Here is a 23,245-nt window from a genome sequence, read left to right on the forward strand (position 1 = left end):
AACTTCAGAAGCACTGACGTGCCCACAGGCAGAGGCGATTCTGGAACAAGGGAACATCAGACCTAGCAGAAATCAAGCTGGATGTGTCTGGGCATTCAGAAGGGACTGGTATGGAGATGAATCGCATTTTATAGACAGTCTCCCCTAATTTTCCACACAAACATTCCTAGCATAGAACGCTTGAACAAAACCGCAGTACAGCCAGTAAAATAATTCTTCCTTCCTAATGGCAAGAAATCTGTTTACATATTCACGCTTTAAATCTCAAAGAGCTGAATCGCTCCACTTTCACTCCTAATACCAAAACAAGCAACCTGTAAATGTCAGGTCCCTGCTACACAAATGAAAGGTGTTCAAACAAGATACAGAGCTAATACGTAACAGCTTATAACACAACTTTTATTAGAAAAGTTATACATAACAGCATCAACTATTTTCAAGAATATTAACCTTGAAAAGCAACAAAAACAGACTAAAAATGTGTAACAAGAAACTAATGACCTTTTCTATAATTAAACACTCAAGTTATCTACAATGTCTCTTTTTACAAAGGGGAAAATGGTTTTACAGGCACATCATGTTGAAAATAAAGCTGCAGTAACTTTATACAATTAACTTCTTCAAGGATTATTAAAACATGGTCATCATGTAGTCTCAGATTTTTTTTAAACATTCACATAATTTTACAGTTGAGTATACACTGAAATTTCAGAGTCCCAAAATTATTTCACAAAAGTGCCAACGCTAAAACCAGAACCTTCAGTGTGAATAATTTTGCCCTAAAAGAAGACAGGTTTCCATAATCAACGTATTCACATCATGTCTGATGCTACCTGGTCTGACAGTAAAGCTCCATTCTTTGCAAGTAGAATCAAGTGGGACTTCTGCAAAACTGCTAAAATGTTTTGAACACAGGAGTGTGTATTGTTGGAAAAACTGATATTAAAACCATAAATATATCCAAAGAGCCATTAATAGACTACACATTTAAGTGGAACTGTGCCTGTTTGTACTGTATATTCAAGTTTGTTGCCCTTTCAGTACAGGTGGTATCTGAATGTAGAATCTTTACAAAGGCAATCTGTTCAGCTTCTCTTATTCCTGTCTTCATATGCCTGCTCAGTAAAAATCAGATAATTTACAATCTAGAAGTCTGTTTTAAAAAGTCTGGAGTTTATATACAGCTCTAACAAACCTAAAGTGTTTCGCTATCTTAAAAGGTTTAAATGAAACGACTAGTTTTTATTTGACGCTTATTAACAGTAATTAGCCATTATCAGTAGTGGACCATAACGAGGTGGTAAGTGAAGAGGAATGTTTCGTCTAAAATGTTTAACATATGTTCCGTCCTTTCATGTATCAATAGTATCATGTAGAGGAAGTGCTTTCCACAGACACCCGTTTCCCCTTAGCATCAAGGGCTACAAAAATCCAACTGCAAAAATGCAGTGACAAAGCAAGCTGACATGTCAGGCACCACCTTTCATATTGGCAGCTTTAAGAGACCCACAGTATGCACAAAGATCTAGAGAAGGGGAAAAAAATAGAAACAAAAAATAACCCACTACTATGAGAAGCAGACCGAACATTTTAGACGAGTTTGGCAAAGTTTTTAATCAGACAACAGGTTGGCCATTCAAGGTTCACTTGTATAGGTTAAAAATATCACTATTGAATCAACTAGTCAAATTATCGTAAGACATTTTCATTGATACTCAACATTACATGCACCAATATTGCACACATCTGCTCTGAGGTGTTAAAACAATCTTCATCTGGGTCCTTGAGCTTTTTCGTTTCTGCAGTTGGAACTCAAGCCACCCACTCCAGCAGTTTCACTAAAAATTTAAGTGGTAAATTTAAAATACAAAAACCCAAAATAACCTCAAAAGAAAACCAAGGACTTTATACGGACAATAAAATCTAAATTTTCTGCAATGGTCTTGTGGGCCCTACAGATGGGGCAATACATGTACGCACTAGTGAAAGGAACACTAGCTCTCCCGTATCTAACCATTCAGATAATATGAAATCTGGGACCAGGCGTTGCAATGATGTCACTGTAAGGCTCCTCCTGTGTGAGCTCTATAGCTTGTTGCTTTTTAAGTACCAGGAAACTGTAGAATTTTGCAGCTGCTTGTTTTCTATTCGTATTTCTGCACAGCTCAAGCAAACTGATAGATTCCGCTCCAGTCTTCGCAAGAGCTCTCTGAAAAACAAACATTGATACCACAAATTAAGCGCAGAACCGCAGACGAACAGCAATGTCCACTGGCAAAATTCTGTTTGTCGTCACCCCCAGGACACTGTGAGGGATTAGGAACAACTCAACATTAGATGGTGACATTACAACATGTACATGAAAAATTGCATGGACCTCATCTAAAAAATCCATCTTGAATCTGTTCAACTTATTCCAGAAACACTGTAGGATGGCAAAAGATTTTCTTTCTACATCAATATTCAGTCTTTTTTGACTACAAGACAATTATTTTTAAATATGAATTAAAAAAACCAAACCTGTTTTATTTCTCAGAATAAAAGTAACTCCAAAAATAAGCATAGTCTATTGTTTGAAACAAAATTTCAAGAGCTAGGGTTCATTAAAAAGACTCATAATTTTCCAAAGGTGAAAGCCTGTTTCCTTCTAAAACTCCTGTTTTTCTGGAACTAAGTACCCAGTTTTTCAAAGTCTTGGTCACAACATAAAAAAAAAAAAATCAGGAAAATACATCTGTTTGCTGGCTAGAATAACAACTGACGTCTTCAATTTAAAACAGAACTGTCTCTGGAACATCTACTAGATGAAAAGATATTAGGCTAGTCAAACCAAATTACTTTATATTAAACAGATCTTAACTTCAAATCTCATTACAGAAATAATGTTTCAGTCATCCAGTGTGATGCTTTCTTGGGCACAAGGAAGAAAGAACTGAAAAAAAGCTAGACATGGTCCAAAGAGAATTCTGAAGCTCTTTTCAGAAACAGTGATGAAACATTCAGAGAGGAAAACATTACACAACATTACTGACTACACATCTGTATAGTTTAAAAATTACTTTTAAGCAATAGTTGCATTGGTTTGTGCTGGGATAGAGTTAATTTTCTCTACAGCAGCTCACAAGGTGCTATGGTTCAGATGGCAGCAATTTTTTGTTCCAGAGCAAGTAGGCTGCAGGTGCACCAGAAGCTGGGAGAGGACACAGGCGGGACCAGCTGATCCCACCTGACCAAAGAGACATTCTGTACCACACGATGATTCAGATTGGATGTTAGGAAGAAGTTCTTCACCAGGAGGGTGGTGAAACACTGGAACAAGTTGCCCAGAGAGGTGATGTAAGCCCCATCCCTGGAAGTTTTTAAGGCCTGATCTAGTGGGAAATGTCCCTGCCCATGGCAGGGGGGTTGGAACTACATGATTCTTAAGGTCTCTTCCAACCATGACAATGCTAAGATTCTACGTCATGCTGAGCAACAAAACCTGGGCATTTGGGGTTATGGCATTGGTCGCTCCAAGTAAATATTACAGGTAACGAAGCCCTACTTGCCTGAAAATGGCTAAATATCTGCCAGCTGCTGGGAAGCAGTGAATTAACTCCTTATTTTGCTCTGCTTGCGCGTTACCTATTACACCATCTTCATCTCAACCCACATGCTTTCTTGCATTTACCCTTCCTATTTTCTCCTTCATCCCACCAGGGGTTAGTGAGCAAGCAGCTGCGAGGGGCTGAGCTGATTGCTACGCTTAAACAGTTTAAGAATCATCTTACTTTAAGGGAATTCTTGCAGGTTATCAGAAGAACTAACTTTAACTACATTAGTTTACAATGTAATCTGAACTACACTTCAGTGTATTTAAGTGTCATAAAGGCTGCTTCAGGGTTTAAGGTTTCATTGCTTAGAGATGTAAGCAAGTAATTCTTACAATGTAACATTTCTTATAGATGTAAAACTTTTGCTTGACTGTATGATAGTTTTGAGAAACTTAACAGAATACAAAATACCACTAAATCTCAGTTTACTGAAAACTCAACAGCATTTCACCCACCCCTTCCTCCAAATCCACTATACTGGAAGTTCAGAGATACAACAATAAGAGTGAGTTTTTATCAGTAGAGATGCAGCCTATTCATTTCATAAAAGAAGTGAGAATGACTTTAGAAAACAAAACCAGCTTCGAGAGATGATGGAACTGAACAGCTTCAGAGACAGCAGAATCTTAGGAGCTGCCAAAACATTTAAGGGAACAAAAGGGTAGGAACAGCAAACTAGACTGAAAGGCAAAGGTAGTCCAACACATATGGAGACCTATATGCAGAGAGCAGTTTGCGCTTAAGTTCAAGTGTAGACTAGAGGTGTGTGTTCAATTATGTTATCAGAAGAAAGTTTTTTAGTTCTAACAAGCAAGGACCCATCCTACAAAGACTGTCTGTACAGACTGAAGCCACATGTGAAAACTAACACTGCACTTCAGCCAAGGTTAGATTCCCACAGTTGTTACAGATCCAGCTTATCACAGCATGGGAGTTTTAAAATTAGGGTTAACTGTGAGTAAACATCCTGTAAATGGTTTTATCCCTAGACCTTGATGGGGTTTGCCTAGGGTCACACAGCACAAAGTCAAAGGTAGTTAAGTTTTCATTAAAAACACAATCAAACACAATTATTTTAAGATTCGGATTTCTGGGAGTCTTACTTGCATACTAAGTGTGGCTGAAAAACACCCAAGTGAAAAATTACTTCAAATGTTCTTTGGGAAAAAAGTGATAATTATAGTATGATTTAACCAATTATAAGCATTTCTTTTTCCTCTCTCTAAGGTACAGCTGGTATTTTAAGTCTGTATCATCTATTGCAAAGAAGCTTTGGTAACCTTTGAACTTGAGTCAAAAGTGCCAGTGGGCACACTCAAAACCTACTTTAAAAGAAAGCAAATTGTCATGTGTACCTGAAGTCCATGAAGCATTTGTTGAGTCCTCTTGTTCCATCTCCTTTCCTCTTGGTCCTGATCACCCCCTGTGCCGTCTTCTTCCTGCAGGCAGCCAAAATTCACACATTTACCAGACCATAATCTTACAAGTATTTCTAGATATCACTGCAGCCTTTCCTCTTCATCAAGCCAGAAGGCTTAGACAACTTGAGTCACAGGATCCAGCTAGGAGAGGCAGGAAGCGGGACGGAGGAAGACGCACACGTAAGCTGACGTACTGTGGTAAGGCTGCCTGCTGCTATGATAATCTCTCAAGATGTTATGCTGCCAGTTAGTAAAACAAAGAAGTTCAGTCGTAACAGCTGAATGAGAAGAGACACTTGAGTCTGATCTAGGACTGCTAGCACTGAACACTGCACTAACAAGGCTGCTGTTTTGCAGACATTAATAAACGCAGTCGTGCTGTCATTTCTCTGCGGTAAGAGAACAATTGAAAAGGAAGACAGGTTGCTGCTAAGAGCTGCAAAGGCTGAAATCAACACACACAAGCAGTATCTGCTGTTTCCAATCTTAACTCAAGAACCTTCAACTGTGCAGAAAAACTGTTTGGCCAATTTTTTTTTTATTTCTCAAAATTAAGTCAGCATGAATCTCTTCCTCTTCACTACTTTTAAGGCAGCATTTCTCTGCATCCAGCAACATCCTGAAGCGGGGAAGCAGCTGGCCTTGATGATCAGATGATCATTCTAGCTCCCAACTGAAAATATTCTGTTACATTCTAACAGCTTTTTACATTGCTAGAACATAGACAAAAGTAATTCACATTTCCCTGTACATGTGACTTGCTACAGAAGGAAACAATGTGTCCAGAGCCATTCTTTTTCCAACAATATAAGTTTTTTAAAAATAGTTTTTTGATATGCATTTTTTGTGTTAAAAAAAAGAAAAAAGAGAGAATCAATTAAGTTTGTTTTGATAGCCACAGAATAGTAAATACTGTATGTAAGAAAGAACTTCAGTTATCACAGTTCTGGGCATGGATTATTTTCTTACAAAAAACCTACTTCTAATAAGTGGCATGAGCTATTTTAAATAGAACCAAGTCCAAAACTTCTTGCATAAGGCATCATAAACACATTAATTAAACCAGGTGTGAGAAAAGAACCCTCTAACTCAACTCAAAGTAGAATGCATATGCCATTTATAAAATGGAATAATATAAATAATACAAAATTGTCATAGAATAATTTTTAAATCTACATTTCCAATGGTTATCATTTCCCAAGTAAGGGCTGAAGATTTATTTCTCACATCATTTAATGTAACAGTTGTGGGAAACAAACAAACTCCTTCTACATAAGAGTTCTTACCTCCTCTTCTTCCTCCTCCTCTTTCTCCTTTTCCTTCTCCTTCTCTTTTTCTGGCAGAAGTTCTAGCTCTGGTATTAGCTGGCAGATGTTTTGCGGCTCCTCTGGAGGCATTTCTACAGGTGGTATTTCCAGCTGTTGTGATGGTGGATGCTTTAAGAGCACACAATAGTTAAATCAATAGTATCATCAGTGCTTATGTAATAGAATGCTGACGCTATAAACCAGTTTCACAAAATCCAAGTCTCTAGATCTTGCCCCTTTGTCTGAATTTTCCACTTTTGTAAAAAAGGCAATTTGGTTTGGTTTGTTGTCCATACATGTATTTTTAATCCTTTAGTTTCTATGCAAACCACAAATTTAATACTGCTATCAGGGAAAAGTCTTTCCAAATTTCACTTAGCCAAATTACTGATATAATTTCTTGGATCAGCACATGCAACTTTAAAAACCCACGTAACCAGATGCAGTGCTACATGAAGACACTTTAACTCACTGGAACAAGACATCCTCAAAATACCAAAATGCTGTTCTTTGCAATACATCAAAGCCTGGGTACGCTTCCGAAAACATATGGGTGACTTAATGGTACTTAAGTACCATTCTCTGAAGGTATTTATCTTAAGAAAATCCAGAAAAGCAGTTGAACAGGATTTATGTAGCCAGTTTGAATACAATTAATATACAGAATTCTCCTCCTGGATCTATAAACAGGTAAGTGTTTGCCAGTAAAGCTACCTGACACAGGAAAGTGTTTCTACAGATACTCTAAACAAGCTCAAAGTGACTTCTGTTTTGGAGTCACACAGCAGGTATCCCTACAGGTATGCTGACGTGATCAAAGAATTCCCAATACATACCAGTAGCACCAACTTCAGCAAAAACAGTCGATGCCAATGATGTGGCCAAGAGGAGCAGTAGCTGCCTCCCTTTCTAACAAGATAACATAATATTTGACAGTCTCATTCTACAGTCTCATTTCACCAGTTAGCAAAGAAACATGAGAAAACTGGAGTCAAAAAATACACGAATGTGAGAAAGGCAGCATAAATCACGACTCTTCCCACCAGTTAAGCATTCAGAAAATAATAAGACCTTTCATTCCGGCCATTTCCTCTCCCCTTGACAAACACAGTTTCCCTTCACACTGCATTATAGCTTTTACAGAAAAAGCAGATGAGCTAGTTTCCAAGCTTACTCATAACCCAACTAGGAAACTTTTCCTAAAAATCGAAGTTTTTCTTTGAACCTTTAACCTTGCAACACTGAGACTATCTTAAAAAGAAAGTTTGTGCAGTTAGCATGATCCTTTCTTTGTCAGTGAAAGCTGTTTGTATACACTTGCCAAGCAAGAACTTGATAGCTTTGTAAGCGATACACTTCAACCCTTGAAGATTTTCCTGGAGGAAACAGTGTCACTTCTTTATCCTACCTGCATTTGAAACGTTTTGGCAAGCTTTTCACTTGAAAGAAACACCACACAGACTATCAGGGATGAAGATTCTGATACTACTCCAAAGTAACTCACAACAAACTAGCGCCTGCTCATACAAGTCACTTGTACACTTCCTGCTCACAGTATCCACTTCTCATTCTCAATAAATAAGTAAATAAATAAAGAAATATCGTACTCACAGGTAACACTGGCTCTGGCTCTACTTGCTGCAGTTTGCGTTTCACACCTGTCTGAGGTGGTGGGGGTGGCATAACAGATTCATCCAAGTTGGTTCTGCTGCCTTCCATCATTGATTCTTGTAAACGACTTGGTTCCTCGATAATAGGTTCATCTATATTCCATAATAAACCCAGTTTTAGACACTTTGGTAAAGTTTTGAAATCACAATAAACTCAATGTGCTATTAATTTAGAACTGAGCACTCAACAGCCTGCATAGGTTTTGCAGGGACTTAAACAGAATTGGTACAGATGTGCATACAACTTAATCTAATACCCACTTAATACATTGGATGAAACTGAATCTTCAAGTGTCTTCCAGGAAAAAGTAGTTCTTTTAAGTCATAGACCATATATCAAGCTAAATAACCTTTACAAAGGTCTTCGCTCCATTCATAATCTTTGGTCAGTTAACATAATGCACACACAAAGGAGAAAAATAAGCATCAAGAGAAAGCAGAGCATCTTTGACAAGACACAAACCAATGACATCTCGCTGCTGCTGTTGCTGTTGTTGTTGCTGCTCCTCCCTGGGAACCTCTGGGTTTTCAAAGTCTTTAAGGAACTCATCCAGGTTGTCAGCTTCTCCACCTTTCCTCCTCTTTCTTAAGTCTTCTGGTACCAGGGGTGTAAGACAACGAGTAAAGAGCTATAGGGGAAAGGTTATGTTACTCACTATTCTAAGTTCTCAGTGTCCTTAATTTCATTTGAGAACAAGTAATTACGGACCATCTTCCCTTTCCATTTTTAAGTTATTTTTCCAACAGTAGTAACATTAAAAAACACCCTCCACATTTACTTTCTGCAACTGATAAATATTTTAGGCATTGTTGTTTAGTTGTTTTAGTGAGGATTTTTAAAAAAAATGGTGAATACTGCTCTCACTATATCATTACTTCTATTTTGATCTTTACTGCATATGAGGCACAATCCTAAATATAAGCTCTTTAGAAACGATCCTACACAAAAACATTACCTTCAGTAGCCTGTTATTCCACAAAGGCTGTGCGGGCAGAGAGAAAAGCTTTTCAACTCCACCTGTTTCTTTCCACATCATCAGTTTCTTGGTAGGAGGAGCCAAATCCAAAGTTGTAACAATATCAGAGTAGTCACTTAATTGGGCTCGAATTGTCTTGCTATCCAGTTCTTTCACGCTGTCCACAATCAGCTTTCTCTTCCTCTTTGCTTTGGTTTCCTTGACTGTCGAGATGTTTAACAAGCAGTGAAGGTCAGCTCAAACAGATATCGCACTACAGAACAATCTCGCAGGTCTTACACATCTTATTTGCCTGTGTATAAATGTTCCTCAAGAACCTAAGGCACCATCAGCTTTGGGAGAAGTAGTGAAAAGCTGCAAGAACTACGCAGTCTTGTAGTTCTACTGAATCTCCCTAAGTCTCAATGTCCTCAGCTGCACATGTCTCGCTCCCTCACAGCTAGCTTGTCAGGCTGGAGTTCTTCAGGAGCAAACCCCTGAGATGTAAGGCGCCTCTGACCAAAGAGTCAACACATCACAAGTTTTTCTCCTACACCCTATCTAAACTTTGGTTAGCTACTGTGGGTGGTTATCTTACCTGTAACCTCTCATCCTGCTCTAGAATGACTTTACTGTAAACAGCTTACAGCCTGGCACTCTGAAGCACACCTGAAGCTCTAGGAAACGCTGTCTTTGTTGGTCCCAGCTCATCAGCTAGGACCTCTGTTGCTAGCTTGCCACCAGAGGGCAGCGCTAGGGCTTTTTAACTGGTCAGGGTCTGGAGTTAAGCCTGAAAACACAGGACAAACTACATTTTTTCAGATTTTTTTTAATAAAGCAGAGATCTGTTTATAACGCGCCAAATATAGCAACCATTAAAATAAGAAAGCGTCTTTCATATAGACAAAGCAACAAGGCATCGCACTGTTTGGTAGAGCTTCAAATACAAAGATGCAACTCCTGAATTCAGCAATTCATTAAAGCTATGACTCACTAGAAGAGCACTCATTCCCAGCCATCAAACACAGTATATAGAGAACCGTGCTGCACTACAGGTACTGTATGAGAATTGAAGACATTCCAACTCACTGTATTTTAACCAGCACATTTACCAAAAGCTACAGTTTCATACCGCTATGCATACTGACTGCAGAAACTACAAACTAGTACCTCCAAGACCAAAGCAAGCTACCTACCTGGGAAGTACTGAAAGGTTACCATTAGAATAAAAGGAATTTAACATTTGGTCTCTGGTTTCTCTTCCAAGCAAGAAGTAGTCAGTGGCAATGCTAAACATTCATTTACCCTCCACTGAGCTAAGGTGGTCTCTGATGACCCAAGTAACATTCCCAAATAGCTCACCAGTTATGTCAATAGGCTCCAGAGCAAAAGCTTCCTCTTCGTTAGGAACAAGCGTTGTTTGATCAGTCATAGTTGGTAACGGTTCAACTGGATCTACCGAGTCCGGGCTGTCAGGTCCACCCACTGCCAAGTAGATCAGATAGCTTGTACTATGTCAAAATATTAAGAAATCGTGCTACCCTTCCCATGCCCTCCTCCCACAGATCAAAGTGGTTTACTGCATTTCATACTTTGGAGCTCAACAGGCTTTTAAGGAATTAGAATCCCACAGGAATCAGTCAAAACCAAGTAATTCCAGATCCAGCCCTAGGTCATACTTACTTGATACATTATCATCGTCATCCATGTCATCGTGGGGAGGTTGCTCCGGCATCATTACTCCACTTTCTGAGAGTGCAGGTGGGTCATCAAAAATACCACCATCATTATTACTGAGAAGTTTGTCATCTGAAAAAGCCATATAAAAGATCAGTTTTGAATCTACAAATTCATGAAACAAGTATAGATAAATTTATGAAGTAGTACAGACAAATGTATTACAACACAAATAAATATAATTCAAAGGTTAAAGAAACCTAGATTCAATGCTGACACAAAAGCAATTAGTAGTGCTTTTTCCAGGTGTATTTCAGCTCAAATTTTGAGCTTACAGATATACTTTATCACAATACACTTATTTGCAGCTTACTAGGTTTCTTAATACTTCACAGAGAAGCACTCAATACTTAATTCCTAACATATTTAAACCCTTGGAAAGAGTCAAAGAACAAGAAGAGTTGAATATTGATTTTTCTCTAAAGGATGTTACATATAGAATGGAAAAACTCCAGATTATTTAACTTTACCTCATTTGAAATATGCCAATACTTAACATACTATGCATCATCTATATTGCTCTAGCACTCACAAAACAGAATTTCACTGCTGAAAGCATAACTTAGAGAAGATTCTTGGCAGCAGAGGATACAACCTCTCCCAGATCCTACCAAGAATTATTTCTGAGGCAGAAGAAAACCAAATTACTCAAACATACCCAATATTCCGCCATCATTTCCTTCCCCAAAATTATCATCTTTGTATTGGTCTTCATATTCCAGGTGATTAGACTTCTCATTGAGGTGACTGGTGCTCTGTTCAGGTTCCAGCAGAAGATTGGAAGCACTGGTGCTCACTAGCATGTCATCCTCAAATGCACTACCTTCTCTCATCATCTCACGATCATCCATCCCAAAGTCACCTGCAAGAATATGATTTCACTGCCAAAAATGCTAAAGAACCACAATGCCAGAAACCTAGCTAATTGATCTGCAAAGGGTCAAATATAAGACCCAACTTCAAGGTATCTTCATTACAGAATTAATGATAAGATGTAAGAAATTATGTCCACCAACATCATAGCAAAAATACTGTTCAAACAATTATAAATATAACCATCTCCTCTTCAAAGCATTTTATTATACTTGTTTGAATTGATTTTAGCTGCATTGAAACCAAAGAATTCTGAGGAATTCAAAAAAGTTGCACCTTCCATCTCGAGGTTAGGCTTTGGGTATAGTGAGTAAATCAGTACCAAATCAACACCATCTAGATTACACTTTCAGAAAGATTACTAAATTATGGATTACATTATTGAACTCTGGAAATCAGATATTCAAATACAGTCATCTTCATGCTTTGATTCAGAAATTAGAATGTTGTCCTTGAAAAGACATTAAACAAAGTACACTAGTCACCACTGACTGCTTTAGCTTTAGAAATGCTGTAACAATTTCCGACTGAAGACATGCCTACAATCAAAGCAAGGGCTGACTTCATATTCACACCACGTTTTCAAAATTATAATTGACATAGTACTTAACTAATTAACCTGACTTCACAGTCTTCAGCTTTATATAATCAGCTAGAAGCTTGCTGAATATCAGAGGACAGGTTATTTGGAAAAATCGACATGTACAGAGTAAAAATTAAACGTAGAGAAACACAGCATCTGATCCAATTTGTTTTGTACTTAGTGGGAATTTTTTAGTCATTGCAAAACTACAAAGTTACAGTTCCAAAACTAGCTTAGTAACACATAATAATACACGATAATTTTACCAAAGTCATTATCCTGGAGGATACTGATGTTGCCTACTTCTTCTCTCATTGTAATCTCTTCCACTCTACTCTGGTTCAAACTGAACTGCTGGGCCACATCAATATCACTTAAACAAACAGAAAGCAGCTATTAAAAAATCTCAATTAAAAAAAATAGCAACAGATAAATGTGAAACTAGTTCCTAAAAAGTACACTATACACTTAAGTCTACTAATTAAAAAGTTGATGGTGAATACAGAACAGAAAACACTACTTAAAACAGTAAGATCATTCATGGTTAAAATCTATCACTCAAATTGTGTTAGTTTCTGGGAAACACACCAGTAACTCTTATTCTGTAACTCTTACACTAACATTAAAGGCCAAATAAATAAGCAAGAAAATACTTCCCCTTCAACCTCAAAAGCTATTAATATAATTTATCAAAAAGCGTATCTAGTAACAGTACCAAGTTCACACTCTTTAGGGTATGTTAGGGTACATTTCTTAGAAAAACAAAGAATTTTTCTGCAGTTTCATACTGGTATATACTCTTAATTTCAACGCAAACTGTATCTCACAAATTCCATTACGAATAATCCAAAAGAGTAACATCAATTTTTTTAAAGATCAGGAACTATTCAAGTTGTATGCTTGTTATTATGTTTACATAATAATAAACCCATTAGTACTAAAAATTAAGAATTCAAAGTGCCACTAGAGAAGGTCAACAGGGACATTTCCATAAAACTAGTCTAACCTAGGAATGTATGTGATATGTCTTGCAAAGAAGGAAAAATATAATAGTAAGACATGTCTTGAGTTTGTCAAAAACTTCTATAAGGGCAGCTTTAATTTCGGTTAAAATTACATGCCACTATGAACTTAAAATCAATACAAAGATGATGATGTACTTGTTTGGTATATTAGAAAGCTTAAGAACACAAGTTACCTACAGGGGTTTTTTTTATTTATTCATCAATGAATTTGCTGTTTAAAACCAAGTTCTCATCAACTAAAACAGAACATTATTTGCACGGAAATAAAAACAACAAACCAAGCTTACTCCAGATCAGGAAGTGGCTGGTCAAAATCATGAAACTCCTCAGGTAAGGTAATAGCATTGTAAGCAGCCTCTCTGTTTTCCTCAGGCAAATCGACAACCCCTGCAGAGAAGAACAGTCAAGGCATGAGTTCCCATTCCTTACAAGGACAGCATTTTCCCTATGCCTTCAGCACTGTTCTCTCTGCAAAATTGAACAAATGCTAGACATCCATGAAGAAATCTTATAATAATGTCAGTATTGAGATTCAGCCTATATTCAAAACACATACCCTCAAGCCCTTGTAGTGGTTCATATAACCCTGGAAGCCTTAACTCAGTCCATTGTGTTTGTGTAGCACAATGCAGAGGTGTGCAGTTAACACAGGTGGTGTCTGTCATTCCAACACTACGCAGGTACCTGCTACAAAATCATTTTATCACATGTTCCTGATGAGCTCATTAGTCCTGCATTTTAAGTAAAGCAACTGCAACAGGACAGCTTGGTTTGGGTAAAGCAGCAGCAACACAGTACGACTACTTTGCTACCAGTCATTTAGCTCTGAAAGTCTCAGCAGGGCACTGACTGTACTTGGGCCACGGAGACTCTTTTCCATTTAAGAGAGCTGGATTACCTAAACCACATACATATCTTTTATTATCCTCCCAAAATGGTTAATTTGCTATTCAGTGGGCATTCCCAGAGCATGACTATCAGATTAGGCATTACACATAATCAGTGCCAGTAGCTGTGCCTCTGTTTTGCTCAAAGGCTTAGAGGTCAGGACACTCAAAAGTGCACGGGAAATGCAGGTTCAATTCTTTCTGTAGCTTGAAGAAGATTTGAGCTCTATGTTCTGTCTTCTAACTCACACGACAGAGGCAACTCTGAAGCATACATATCTCAGAAACAGTCTGCCCACTGTGTTCCCCTTTCCAATGGATCAAAGAACCACTGTCCAGAGAGACCAGGAACAAGGCATGAGTCTGTAGTTACTCATCTTGGTGTTTGGCTAGGAATGAAGAAGCTCATCCTTTCAGGCCTATCCAATATTTTTACCATTGGCTGCTTTAAGTAAAACTTGTAAGCAATTCTCAGAGCAGACAGGATCAAGTCAATACCAAAGCCACAAAGCTGATAAAACGAGAACAAAGATAAATGCCTCAAAGTGCTTCAGGTGAGCTCGTCACTTTTTGTAAATCTTGTTTTGAAGTGCTTCACCTTCCAAGTGAACTCTGCTGGGAGTGAGACAATTGGGAAAACATACTGCCTTGTGAAATTTGACAAATTTAATGTGTTCTCATCACCTGGGGAAGTTAAATGCAATAGTAAACAAAGTTGGCAAAGTCAACAAATTGCCACAGAAAGCTACATAAAGTTCAATCACAACATGAAGATCAAGCAATGAAGATTAAGGCATTATATACTTTAACTTTTCTCAAATACATCGTTGTGCTGGCTTCCAAGAGTTTTTTAAAAAAAGTCTTCCTTAAGTTCCGCTTTTAAATCTGTTGCACTCAAACTTAAAAATGCAGACTACGATTCAGCAGCTGTGAGTATCCAGCAGCGGCACTGTCATAGATACGCTCCAGCTGGAAAAAGAATTTCCTAAGCCAGAATTAAAGAAAACTACCAACCATGTGTATATAAGCCAAGTAATCCATTGCTGCATGGGAAGTCATTCTAGGCACTAAGATGACTCCCTACCTTCACAGAAAAATTTTAAAAGTAACAACACTGAGAGAAGGTGTGTTGCACACACAGAAGGGAAAACAGTTTTGTTGCACACATTATGGTGCATATTATTTCCAGAAAACATATATATGAAGGTGGTAAAAAACCCAACAAAACAACAACAACCCACATGCTTATTTCTATGTTCCTTTTGCAACTTGCTCAAGGCAATCTTCACCCTTGATGGAAACAAGCTCCCTTTTGTGCTACTATTCAGTACGTGGCAACTGGCCTTTTCTAGACTTACGACAGAAGGTAAAAGCTATGCAGTGTATTTCCATTTAACATCATATGCCAACAACAACCAAAACCATAACTGAGATTTTACTGCATCAGCACTAATAGAAAAAGTTTTCGCTCATAATTCAATTAAAAGATGTTTTTAACATACAATTTAGTCGCACAGTTGGTGCAACCTGAAGCTGCACCAAAGAAAATAACTTCTCCCATAATCCTGTATAATTTTATGCAATTCTTCTACAGAGCTGAGAAGGTAGAATTGTATGCTTTCTTAATAAATATTATGTAAGAATGTAACTTTTCAGAGAGTGCTTAAAGACAGATACCTGGACGAAAAGCCATCTTAATCTTAATGAAAGCCTCATTACAGTCTGCAAGAAGATATTTTGCTTTCCTGTGGTAGATCCTAACAACGCCTAGTAAGAGATGTCCTGAGGTTCGAAGTGCCATCTTCACCTAAAAAGATATTGCACAATCAATGAATCAAATGTAGTCTTACCTTATTTCTTTAATGAAATTTCAGTCAGCTTTGCACGAGTTATTCAATAACATCAAATATTTTTAAAAAAAGTATAAAAATTGGTAGAAAACTGAAGGAAGAAAGAATGTAAAGTCTTCAGTTCAAGATGATATTCACATATTATTTATGGATGACCTGGCAAATATTAGTAAATTAATAGCAGCTCAGTCCAGGAACTCCCAAACACTCTTCTGTCTAGAGGAAAAAAGAAAGAAAAAAAAAACCCAAGAGACAACAACAAAACAAACCTCATTTTACCAAACCTTTTCCTGGTATCTTTGTTAGTTTAATTGGTAAAAAAAGGAAAAACAGAAAAATACGGACAGCCATAAATTGCAATTTGGCTAAGTAAAATTTGGTTAAAAATTGCTACTTGTTACCCCGTCACCTTCTGTTCTGCACTTAAGGAGAAAATCAGAGAGACGGTGAAAGATATGGGATGTCCATAAACAAGCACTACCACATTAAAGCAATTTTAAGTTTATTTTGTATTTAACCTCACTGCTTAACTATGTAATCAAATATCTGCTGCTGGAACAGAAAACTGACCCAAAAAAAATATCCAGAGAGGACTCTTACTTAAGTATTTCTAATAAGAAAGAGCATGAGACTTGTGTCCAAGGGTACATGGAAAAATTTTCTCCCAGAAAGATTAAGCCATATACGGTTTAACCTTAAACTCTTAAGAATTCAAAATTTTTAATGCACACAATGTCCTTCCAATATTCTAGCTGATTAAAGTGTTAAATATAGAAAAAAGTGCCTATCAATTTCTCATTTTTTCTAAAAGAATGTTGCAGTTCACTAGAGTCCATGAACATTATCAACTTCTTCCTAAATCCTTCTAGAGCTGACACTGAAACAAATCACTCTCTCTGTGACTGTACTACACAGGTTTTTGCTTATATGTAGCAGTTCTTCCATAGAAGCATTATAGAAACTTTGTTATATTTATATGAACCAAAAGAAAAGATAAAAATAAGTTTTCTTTCTTTTTCAAATAGTTGCTTTTCTTGTAAGACATACAGACATCTGTTATGTGACAAAAGCCAAAACCATATTACTCCACTAGGTCTTAAATGGAAAAATTAATTTTCATGAGTAGCAGAAGGGGTAAAAAAAAAACCAAACAAGACCCACATTTGAAAACTCAAGTTTCTCAAAATTTCCTCTGCTTTCACAAGAGCCATCCAGAAGTGTTATGTTCTTTCAGTTTTGTTGCTATCTATTCCCTTCCCAGAAAACCAGAGACTAAAATCTTCAAAAGCAACACTACACTACAGTGTAGTGTTTTTATTATATGGACAACTATCCTCACGTAACCAGTAATATCACAAGCTACTGTGATCCTTCAGATCTATTTGCTATAGTTAAGCAAAAACATGGGTTGAACTTAGGTCACACATACAAACGAGAATATCTTCCATATTATCTCTATAGCTTCCAGCAACAACAGCACTGGAGAGACAGCACCAGAGAACCTGGGCTTTTCTTTCTTCCAAAGATTTGCTTTTAAATGATGTATAGTACATCAAAATGCACATCCTCCATTTACACAAAGCAAAACGTTTTGTAAATAAATTTTAAGATACTCAAAGATCAAAAATTTGACAAGAATCAAGAGCCAATATGGTATCCCACATGTGAGCAGACCTTTCCACACTTCAAAATAGCAACATTAAGAATTTTGTTTCAATGACCACCTGTACACACAATTTCTTTTCACTGCAAGATAACATTATATCAGTATAAAAGAGATACCTTTGGTGAAATTATACTCTCCACGCTGCTCTCCAGATTACATTCAAAAACATGAGCTTTGGTTAGCTTCTTATCCCAGTGGGCCGCCAGCCAGATTTTGGCCAGCGGCCCACGCTTGCTCAGGACAAAGTGGGCATAGAACATGGTCCCAGATATCTAAAACAAAGTGCAAACCTGTAAAGAGAAAAGCAAGTTTATGTAGGGGTTTTTTTAGAAAATTTTTATAAGGAAGTCTTATAAGTATACCCTTATCTACAGGAAGCAAAGTACATGTTTGCTTTTCAATCATTAGGGTCAGACTAGTTGCAGAAAATATTTAAGAAGCCAACACTTACAAGTAGTGGCCATATACTTGCATATGTACTTATTGCAGAGGAAATGCAAAGCAGGAAGAACTGCAACCAATGACCACTTACATAATTTAAAAACGCTTGTCATTCTACAAGAAAAAAAATCTTGACCACATTAAACTTTATAGTAATGATATCAAACTCATATAATGCAAACAAACATGTCTTAGTTTTCAGTCCGCAGCCGTTCTCTACCACTTCCATTTCTATCTACTCTTAATTCAGTAGCTACTACTGTACTATAGAAGTATACATTCTACATGGTTTCAGTAGAACATTCAGCATTATAAAATACACAGTCCTAAAGTTTTTGGATTTCATTATGTAATCTTAAAAAATACAATTATGTCTTTACTTCTGGGAAGACTGCTCTCAATTTCATAATCCTCAGTAATGCTTCATATTTTTTTATTCAAGTGATAGTAAAAATGCTAAGAAAATTGACTGCATTATTCTAAACTTCCTGAAGATTTAATTTTCTTCTTTCTCCTTCACTAGGAAAATGGACTTCCTTTTATCTACTTATCTAGTAACTACCTTCTTATGGCTGATTTCAACATATCAAACCATAGGGAAGCAGAACAGCATGATGTCTTATGATCTAAACATGCCCATTTCACGCATGAGGTAAACATACGATTCAGTTCAACTGCAAGTCGAGAAAACAAAAAGTTTGCTTTAAAGATGTGGAAGATCCTCCACAAACATCTTTTTCTCCCGCAACATCTGCCACTAGGGAAAAAGAAATGAAAAAGAACAGCTGAGATGCAACAAGTGCATTTGTTTTTTTATCTCCTCCACACCTGAAGAAAAACTGCCAGACGGAACACAGCAACCTAAGAGTAAAAGCAGGGCAGTTCTACCTGGGCAGAGCCAGAGTGAGAGGCATCAGTTTCTAGCTGTAAAAAAATGCTCCAGTGTTCCCCAGATGCAGGCAAACACAACTTACAGGGAAACATAAAGCACTGGTAAACATGACAGCCAGAGAAATTCTCAGGAAGGCAATGCCTAAATCATGCTAGCTTACTTGTAGGCAAAAGAAACAAGGTTCAAAGCAGCCAGGGTAACACTGTTGATACGTGAAAGGTATGCTTCACAAAGAAAAAAAAAACCAAAAGAGAGAAGCACAATTGTGACTTCTAGAAAAATAAGTATAGGGGCAAGAGAAGCACTGGCATTACAGTTTTAGTGGAAGCAAAGCCAACATCTAGCTACCTGGATAAGAAATGAAATATTGTAGATGTAAGTGTAGATCTCAAAGCAAAGGCCAATAATCTTTATTTTCTGGGAGGTAGGTGTGTTTTGTTTTAATAAATGGGATTTGAAGGAATATAAAGGATAAGGAAAGTTTTCTTTGTAGTGGTATCATACTCCACACTTGTACCCCCTCACAGGTATCGTTCAACATGCAAGATGATGAAAACTTTAAACTTCAGCTGTATTAAACAGAGAGCAAACTTGTTTGGACAACAGAACCTATCATCAAGCTTCTCTCTCTTAATAACAGACTGGCCACTGATTCTGTGCATGACCAAGAATGGACACAATGGAGAAGATTTAAAGGAAATAAAGGTCATGTTCAGCTTCAGCTCAGGTTAACACAGCAGAAAGAAAGGATTAAAACTACTCTTGGGAGTGAAGTTGGTAGCTGTGAGTCATAACAAAGCTGTAGATTAACAAAAAAAGGTTAAAATGCCAAGATTATTTGTTGAGACTGTGGGGGAGCTAAGAACGGCCCTGCACAAAGATGGACATGAGCAAGCTCTTCTAGGAAGCACAACAGAACCATTTTGGAAGACTCTTTGATCCACAAAAGTTATCTAAAGAAAGGTATCCTACTTTCTCCCATTTTTTTCAAAAAAGACGACACACTGTCTTGAAGACCAGCAGATAATTCAATCCCTTATGCATTTTCAAAGGCCTCACAGTGTTTTTCTATATACAGAGATGTAACTTTGAGTTCCTACCACAACCACCACTGCTCTGGTAACAGCAGGCCTGTGAATTATGTCTAAATACAAGGAACAGGGGAAACCAAACATATAGTTAACAAAGCCACTTGTATTACTCCACTAAAAAATTCTCCCAACATTCGCAAAAGAATGTACTTTGATTCATCAACTTTGACACAATTATTCACCAATGATTTTATAATCATTAAAATACACAGAATGTACTTCACAAAACTTTAACTTACAACTTTAAATTCCATACAGCAAGGATAATGCAAGTATAAGACAAACAGCTATCTAAGAGGAAACAAGGTTCCCCAGAAAACTGAGGTGTCGTGATCACACCAAGGCTAATGATTTCACAACTTTTTTTTTTACTTTAAAAAATAAAAAAAACATAAACATACTGCTTCTTCTAGAGAATACAGTCCAAGTCAAAGTACTTACCCATAAAGGTGCTTAATATGTGAATGGGTTTCAGAACATATGCTTTGTTAGCAGTTAAATCAAAGAACGGGCTTAGAACCACTGCACCAAGGGAAAGCAGAGGAACAGGAAGCGATCACCTCTGCTTTCAGCGTTTCCCAGGTTTCAATGCCACTTAGTGCTGAAGTTATGGATCAAACCTGAAACTTGCTTGTAGGACTAAGGAGAAGATTACACTACATGTGCATGGTACTTAAACTTGGAGTGAATAAGCATCAAAAATATTGAGCTACTGACAGGTCGTCTGTTTCTCTTCACCTACTGCAGAAGCCTCGCCACAGCAAAACACATGAAAAGAACCAGTGACAATCAGACAGACAGTTTTAAAGCATGTTTTCATCTGAACCGTTACGAGTCTCTGCCGCTTCCAAATTCCAGCAGATGCTCTGTGTGGTAATACCTGGATTACAGCTACTGTACAAATCCCACCTTTGTGGTTCTGAGCTGCAGCAGCTCAGCTACTGTTGTTCTGAGCATCAGCACAATCGAATCGCTTAAAGCAGGCCCCAGCAGTCGCTCTCGCTTTCTCCCGACTTTTTTTCTTTCTTCTCAGATAATCCTTTCCCTCATTTCAGGCTCTTTATCTGATCTTTAATTCATAGGGCAGTATGCAGATGCAGTAGCATAAAAGGAGAAGAAAACGATTTCCTGGCATAATTTCAGACTGGGATGAATGTTAAAGGAACTAAGTTTCTTGGAGTGGCAGAGTGCTCATGCAGACTCGTAAAACATATGTTGTCAGCTGCAAAAGTACCTCACAGGAATCCTCAGAAGAAAAGGGTAGCTGGTGGCTTTTAAAAAGCTTGTAAGGTAAAATATAAAACTGTTAATTTTTGAAATTGACTGGATGTGGACCAGGACCTTAAAGCTTGTTCTGAGAATTTACTCATTTTTTCTGTCTTGCTTGCACTGCTTTGATACAAACAACACGTACTCACATAAGACTAGGTGGGACCAAATCCCCATCTCACCAAACTGTGCTTTTAAAAGACTTTAAACTTGATTTTAATTAACTTCGAATTTGACTCAGCATGCCACAACTGTCCTCAAATTCCTTTGTCTAAATTTTCCTCAACAATTGCATAATCTTATTTTTTAATATTTTTCTTTCTACAGAAGTGTGAAAAAGCGCTATAATTCTATACACAAAGACAACACAAAGTGAAACTAATATAATACAGATCGTGCACTGGGTCTGATCCAGAATCTGCCTGTTTCATTCTCTCATCTGAGTATCTGTTAATTGATCCTCCTGAAGAAGCAACAGGAAACCTGGGTACATGCCACCTATGAACTTCATCTTAACCAATTCACAAATATTTAAGCCTTAAAATCCTTTTGCATATTAGAAAGGCTATCTTAACTCTGAAAAGCATTCTCACATAGCTAAAGTCCCACCCTTCAAGACATTTAGAAAGAAGCTCAGTGAGATAGCAGTTGACAAAAGTATTGCAGACAACAGATAAAATATTCACCATATTTTAATTTGACCATGGTTCACTCTAGCCCATTTAACATATCTGCCTGTTTCCCTACTAGGTCAGGTTATGCACATACACACCAGTTCATAGGTTAAGCTCAGTCTTCAATTTGTTTTATTGTCACCTACTTTTGTTCTTCTTGTAAGGCAACTCCAGAACCACATTCACCCACTGATTAGCAAGCAAATTCCATACTACAGTTTAAAAATCAGCCAGTCAATTTGGTCTTATGCTATCCTCCCATCTCACTTCTCTGCTGGTTTTCCCCTACACACATAGGTTCTTCCTCTGCTGTCCTCGTTTCTGTTTTGTTAAGCTAAGCCAGTTCTGGGTGATCTGCAGAAAAGTGAGCTCAACCTGTGCACCTGCAGCAGTATGAGTTGGCCCTGCTGCACTTCAGAAGGCCAGAAGGATTACCTTGACCCCGCAATTGTACTTTGAGTTCTGCAATTTTAACCCATAATACTCCATACAATCCTTCCCACAAGCCTTAAAATTTCCCTGGTGTGGGCACTTACTAACATTGTCTCACCAGCAGGTTTCAATAGCACACTGAACACCTAGTGCCACTGTCCCAGTCTGAGCAGAACCAATTCTCTGTTCAGTGATTTTATACTTTTCAGCTAAGTTTCTTCTAAGATTGCACTTTCTGAAGCAAACAGAATATTTCTGCAGACAGTGTGTGTTATCAGAAGTGATAACACAATATTTAGAGTTGCTACCAAGAATTGGTGTGCAGAAAGGCTCTTGCTTATGTTGCTCCCATGGAAACCAAGGTCACAGCTAAATCTTTTGCTCCATGCTGCAGTACCATAAAGTAAAAGGTCACACCTCCCAGGAGGACTAGACAGGACAGGTGACCCAAAACTGACCAACAAAGTAAGTACTGCATTCCATATACATCATATTCAGTGTAAAGTTGAGGGATAACAAGGGTTAAGCCCTCTCCTTCAGTGGCTGGCATCTGAGGAGGATTGTTCTTCTGCCTTCGATCACAGTCTGTGAGTTCCTGAATCTAGAACCACTGAGTCAGTCTAGGGCACCCCCAGTGCCTGCCTCACAGCATCAGTGGTGATGTGACTGCCATCAGGGGGTTGGGTTTTATACTGATTTTCTATGAATTTGCATATATTTCATTATTTTCTTATTAGTATTGTGATGGCTTCTTTTTATTGTTATTGTTTCATTAAAGCTATCTTAGTCTTCCAATCCGAAAGTCTGTCTCTCCTATTTTCTTTCCCTTTCCCTTTGTGAAGGGAGAGGGGTTAACAGAAAGCATCTGCCTTTCGTGT

At 37.7% G+C, this 23,245-nt stretch overlaps 1 protein-coding gene across 1 annotated transcript; it reads right to left on the reverse strand.

The window, feature by feature from the left end:
* Positions 1-378: 378 nt before the first annotated feature.
* On the reverse strand, positions 379-17,862 carry RAD21 (RAD21 homolog (S. pombe)). The gene is made up of 13 exons (XM_009878455.1): positions 17,685-17,862; positions 15,730-15,859; positions 13,453-13,552; positions 12,407-12,513; positions 11,343-11,546; positions 10,631-10,756; positions 10,310-10,432; positions 8,948-9,171; positions 8,455-8,620; positions 7,933-8,084; positions 6,301-6,450; positions 4,949-5,032; positions 379-2,209 (listed from the first exon to the last, which is right to left on the reverse strand). Exons 1-13 carry the CDS (start codon positions 17,826-17,828, stop codon positions 2,018-2,020), a joined length of 1,902 nt encoding a protein of 633 aa, XP_009876757.1. The 5' UTR covers positions 17,829-17,862; the 3' UTR covers positions 379-2,017.
* Positions 17,863-23,245: the final 5,383 nt, after the last annotated feature.

Source organism: Apaloderma vittatum, unplaced genomic scaffold (assembly GCF_000703405.1).
Source record: "Apaloderma vittatum isolate BGI_N311 unplaced genomic scaffold, ASM70340v1 scaffold9871, whole genome shotgun sequence".
Taxonomy (NCBI): Eukaryota; Metazoa; Chordata; class Aves; order Trogoniformes; family Trogonidae; genus Apaloderma; species Apaloderma vittatum.

Bases quoted from the DNA above. Each gene is read 5' to 3' on its own strand.
- RAD21 (XM_009878455.1), bottom strand. From the start codon at position 17,828: ATGTTCTATGCCCACTTTGTCCTGAGCAAGCGTGGGCCGCTGGCCAAA. The intron at 10,757-11,342 runs GTATGTTTGAGT...TGGCTTTTTCAG, and splicing joins AAATGATGGCGGAATATTGG to ATGACAAACTTCTCAGTAAT. The intron at 6,451-7,932 runs GTGAGTACGATA...GTGCTCTTAAAG, and splicing joins AGCCAGAGCCAGTGTTACCT to CATCCACCATCACAACAGCT.